At 41.1% G+C, this 5,654-nt stretch overlaps 1 protein-coding gene across 1 annotated transcript; it reads left to right on the top strand.

Annotated features, from left to right (window-relative positions):
* Positions 1-3,569: 3,569 nt before the first annotated feature.
* On the top strand, positions 3,570-4,770 carry LOC100658819 (olfactory receptor 5L1-like). Its single transcript, XM_064289085.1, has one exon. The coding sequence runs from the start codon at positions 3,570-3,572 to the stop codon at positions 4,506-4,508; it is 939 nt and encodes a 312-aa protein (XP_064145155.1). The 3' UTR covers positions 4,509-4,770.
* Positions 4,771-5,654: the final 884 nt, after the last annotated feature.

The following is a 5,654-nucleotide window of genomic DNA, read 5'->3' as shown; positions in this document are numbered from 1 at the left end:
AATTATTGTATCCATAGAAAAACAACACAATGTAGGAGATAATAAGCTAAGCATCTTTACATTTTAGTAAAAGAAAGTGCTGAGGAAGATTGGTCATACTGAAAGCAAATGGAGATAGAAGCTGTTGGAAATTGTGTTGTAGTAGCAATGTCACTAAACACTTTCGACTCCATATAAGGTATGTGCCAATTTCTTATGCTGATCTTTCATCAAAAAGTTACTTTTAGTGATGCATAAACACAATTAGATTGCTTTTGAATTATTTTGAAGACAAACTTTCTTTCCGAAAGGATTTGCTACCTCGCCTATATTCTCTAGTCCTTCCTGTATCCATGCCCTTTGCAGCTATTCTCAAGTGGTAAAATCAATTTCTCTATTCCTTAAATGTGGCCTACTCTTGCAACTTTCCTTGGCTAACAGATGGTGGCCAAAGTGACATTGTGCAACTTGTAGCCTTTGAGAGGCCTTGAGGCTTTTGCACAATCTCTTGGAATCCTGCAAACCTGCCATGCGAACCAACACAGACTAGCCAATTGGATAATGGGAGACATAACCTAGTCACCCAACACCCTCCCAATCACACCAGCTGACATCTAGCCCACAGCCAGACTTGAGAATGAGATACTGGTAAATCAGCTGATCTCATACACCTAAGCAGGAGGAGCCAAGGTCAGCCAAGCCTGGACCAGATCAGCAGAGCTTCCCACCTGATCCATGCAATAGTGGGCAACAAAAAAACTGTTGTTATTTTTAACCAATATGTTTCTGAGTGATTTGTTTAAGTAGTCATTACAGCCACTCATTTTCTCAGTTTCTGGGAAGATTACCAAAAAGAATACCCCAAAACTTATACGACAAGAATACCTACTATTCTTTCACTGAAACCAAAAAACCAAGTCAAACGCATTGTCATCGAGATGAATCTAACTTATAGTGACCCTACAGGACAGAGTACAACTACCCCATAGGATTTCCAAGGAGCAGCTATTTGGTTAGCAGCTGTATCTCGTAATCATTGTCCCACCAGGGCTCCACGTAGACATCACACTACCAACAAAGGAGCAGCCGTCGGAGAGATACTTGAGGCAGTCTCACTTAATGGTCTCTGGCATTGGAAATTCTTCCTAGGGTGTATGCCATCCCAGGGCCACACTGTACCTCTGCTCTTCCTCACTTAGTCATCTGGATGTACAAACCAAAAAACAACCTGTGGCCTCTTCCTACCAGTGATTATATGTGTGGCCCTGGGCAAGTTACACCTGCCTGTAACTCAGTCACCTCATATGTAAAGAAGCCATGATAACCGTGCCCTTATCATTTAGTTTTACAAAGCTGAAGTGAGTTAACACTTGTATTTAAAACACTACCTGGTATGTAGGAAGGGCTCAATAAGTCTGAACAATTATTATTATTCTAAGTAAAAGATAGTTATTATCCCCACCCATTTCTGACATTTGATGGAACTCTAATATGAGTTTAGACCCTATCCCCTCCAGGAAAGAGCTTTTGAGTGTAAGACAGGAACCATTTACAAAACCTGGTCATATATTTCACTACAGGCTCACAGAGGCGATGCCTGGACACAGCTTACATTCTCTGTAATTCACAATGCACTCTGGAGGAAACCTTGATGGATTATAATCTTATTAATTCCAAACTGGGATTTATATTTCATCAAAACCAAACATCAGTTGCTATTGAGCAGATTTTGCCAAACCTTTCTTTAGAGGTACCTCTGGATGGATTTAAACTTCCAGCTATTCAGTCAGCAGCCAAACATTTAACCATTTGCACCACTACCCAGGGACTTATATCCCATGTTGTTGTTGTTAGGTGCCTTCAAGGCAGTTCCAACTCATAGCGACCCTATGCACAACAGAACGAAACACTGCCTGGTCCTGCACCATCCTTACAGTCATTGTTATGCTTGAGCTCATTGTTGCAGTCACTGGGTCAATCCACCTCATTGAGGGTCTTCCTCTTTTCCTCTGACCCTGTACTTTGCCAAGCATGATGTCCTTCTCCAGGGACTGATCCCTCCTGACATGTCCAAAGTATATCCCATAAAAAAAAATATCCCATAGAGGTCAATAATTGCTTGAACCCCAAGATACGGTAGTTTCCTTGTTGATATCCCACAGAGATCAATGTTTGGTTCAATAAGCGTAATAAAGATGGGCCCCATGAGAGCCCAAAGAAAAAACATAAAGGCAATAACATTTTCTATCATAGCATCTTCATAAAAAGGGAAACTATGTCTGTCCCACAGGTTGGTTGGTTAGGCTACAGTCTGTTTGTTTGAATATGTACATGAGTGATATTTTTTGGGATCCGGAAGATTATTTTTATTTTTCTCATACAGGTAATTCACTATAGTGTATGCATCTACTAAGAGCCAGGAAGGGAGAGAAGAAAAGAAATAGCTATTGTCCTCTACCTTTGCTTTGTGTCCTACACCTTGAAGCCAGCTGCCATACACAAAAAAAGTCACCCTTTTTCCCCCCTCACACCATAATATTTATGCTTTGCATTAATTCAGTTAAGTTTATACATTTCACTTTAAAAAAAATGGGGATGAAAATTATGCTTCAAGGGTGTGATGAGGATTAAAAGTGTAATTCAACTTGTGGATACATACATAATATTCTACCTGTGCATTCTATTTTTCAAGTTGATTTTTTGTCAGTCATTTTTCACATCATTAAATTTCTTCAAACTTATTCTTTTGTTAGCTGCATCATATATATGTGCCATAATTTCACCATTTCCTTCTTAACACTTAAGTGAATTCTAAGTTTTAATATCATAAATAATGCTACAATGGAGCAAGTAGGCACTTTTGTTCATAATTTCCAATCCATATCTTTGATTAATTCTTCCAGTTGATTCAAAGCAGGGAATTTCACTGTTAAATAGGTCTTGTCAAAAAGTTTTTTTTTTTTTTTTTAGGAAGGTAGTATTTAAGAATATCCAATTCCATAAACCATGACCAAGATTAAATAGTGTCATTACCAAAATAATTACAAAAATTTTATAGAAAAGCTATATTCTCCATCTAAACAATATCTATAAAAAATGAACACTTCTGAGTTAGCGATCCATCACTTCAATGGAAAACCCAGAGAAGGGTGCTATACATTTTAAAGGTTATTTTCTAGTAGCCCAATATTTGGGATATTGATTGTAAAGTTTGTCAGGAAAAAGGGATTTGAATTTCATGGAACAATAAGGGTAATTAAGTAACACTTTAACCTCCTTCTAATGATTAAGTTATAATCTCTGAATTGTAGAATGCGTGTTTAAAGAGTCATATAGGTTTTAGTAGATATTAATGTTTCTGTGTGATCTGTGAACCTAACTGTGAGCCTCATGCAGCTATTTTTACTATGCCTGAACTCTTCTTAAACTTCACAAAAGTAATGTCCCATTCCTTTCCTGCCAAAATTACTCTCTTACTTCTTCTCGTGCCTCCTCTTAGCAGAGAGCCAGTTCTAAAATTTGGATCGCATAATGGAGATTAACTTTTAGTTTATTTATGTATATTCTCCAACCCCAAATAAAGTTGGAACATGAACCAGAAAAACTGCACCAAGGTGACAGAGTTCATTCTCCTTGGATTATCAGACATCCCGGAGCTGAGAGTCTTCCTCTTTCTACTGTTCCTTCTAATTTATGGAGTCACGGTATTGGGTAACCTGGGCATGATAGCAGTGATTCAGGTCAGCTCTCAGCTTCACACCCCCATGTACTTTTTCCTCAGCCACTTGTCCTTTGTGGATTTCTGCTACTCCACCGCTGTTGTGCCTAAGATGCTGGACAATATCGTAAACAAGGACAAAGCCATTTCTTTTGTGGGGTGTACTGTACAGTTCTACTTGTTTTGCACATGTGTGGTCACAGAGGTCACACTGTTGGCCGTAATGGCCTATGACCGGTTTTTGGCTATCTGCAACCCACTGCTGTACGTGGTCATCATGTCCCAGAAGCTCCGTGTAGAGCTGGTGTCTGGCTGCTACCTGTGTGGAACAGTGTGTTCTCTGATGCACTTGTGTTTAGCTGTTGAAATTCCATCCTATCGATCAAGTGTGATTAACCACTACTTCTGTGATCTACCCCTTCTCTTAACTCTTGCCTGCTCTGATGTTTCTATGAATGAACTGCTACTGTTTATTGTAGCCACTGTCAATGAGATCGGCACCATTGTGATAATCCTCACCTCCTACTTGTTTATTTTCATCACCATTCTGAGGATGCACTCTGCAGAGGGACGGTACAAAGCCTTTTCTACCTGTGCCTCCCACCTCACAGCCATCGTTGTCTTCCATGGAACAATCCTTTTCATTTATTGCCGGCCTAGTTCAGGCAAGAGTTTGGACAAAGAAAAGGTAGCCACAGTGTTCTACACTGTAGTGATTCCCATGCTGAACCCCCTGATCTATAGCCTGAGGAACAAAGATGTGAAGGAAGCTATCAGGAAAATGGTGGCCCCCAAAATATTTTTTTTTTAAATAATGTTTATTGTGCCTTAAGTGAAAGTTTACAAATCAAGTCAGTCTGTCACATATAAACTTATGTACACCTTACTACATACTCCCATTTACATTCCCCCTAATGAGTCAGCCCGCTCCCTCCTTCCAGTCTCTCCTTTCGTGACACTTTTGCCAGTTTCTAAACCTCTCTACCCTCCCATCTCCCCTTCAGACAGCAGATGCCAACAGAGTATCAAGTGTCCACCTCATACAAGTAGCTCACTCCTCATCAGCATCTCTCTCCAACCCATTGTCCAGTCCCTTCCATGTCTGATGAGTTGTCTTCGGGAATGGTTCCTGTCCTGGGTCAACAGAAGGTTTGGGGACCATGACCTCTTGTATCAGTCAGACCATTGAGTCTGGTCTTTTTATGAGAATTTGAGGTCTGCATCCCACTGTTCTCCTGCTCCTCAGGGGTTCTCTGTTGTGCTCCCTGTCCGGGCAGTCATCGGTTGTGGCCGGGCACCATCTAGTTCTCCTGGTCTCAGGATGATGTAAGTCTCTAGTTCATGTGGCCCTTTCTGTCTCTTGGCCTTGTAATTACCTTCTGTCCTTGGCGTTCTTCATTCTCCTTTGATCCAGGTGGGTTGAGACCAATTGATGCATCTTAGAAGGCCGCTTGTTAGCATTTAAGACCCCAGATGCCACACTTCAAAGTGGGATGCAGAATGTTTTCTTTTTTTTTTTTATTAACTTTTACTGAGCTTCAAGTGAACGTGTACAAATCTAGTCAAACTGTCACATATAAGTTTATATACACCTTACTCCGTACTCCCACTTGCTCTCCCGCTAATGAGTCAACCCTTCCAGTCTCTCCTTTCGTGACAATTTTGCCAGCTTCCAACTCTCTCTATCCTCCCATCCCCCCTCCAGACAGGAGATGCCAACACAGTCTCAAGTGTCCACCTGATACAGATAGCTCACTCTTCATCAGCATCTCTCTCCTACCCACTGTCGAGTCCCTTTCATGTCTGATGAGTTGTCTTCGGGAATGGTTCCTGTCCTGGGCCAACAGACGGTTTGGGGACCATGACCGCCGGGATTCCTCTTGTCTCAGTCAGACCATTGAGTCTGGTCTTTTTATGAGAATTTGAGGTCTGCATCCCACTGACCTCCTGCTCCCTC

The sequence above is a fragment of the Loxodonta africana genome, chromosome 7, assembly GCF_030014295.1.
Source record: "Loxodonta africana isolate mLoxAfr1 chromosome 7, mLoxAfr1.hap2, whole genome shotgun sequence".
Taxonomy (NCBI): Eukaryota; Metazoa; Chordata; class Mammalia; order Proboscidea; family Elephantidae; genus Loxodonta; species Loxodonta africana.
Note: the sequence above shows the minus strand (reverse complement) of the source record. Positions and strands in the feature narration are given on the sequence as shown.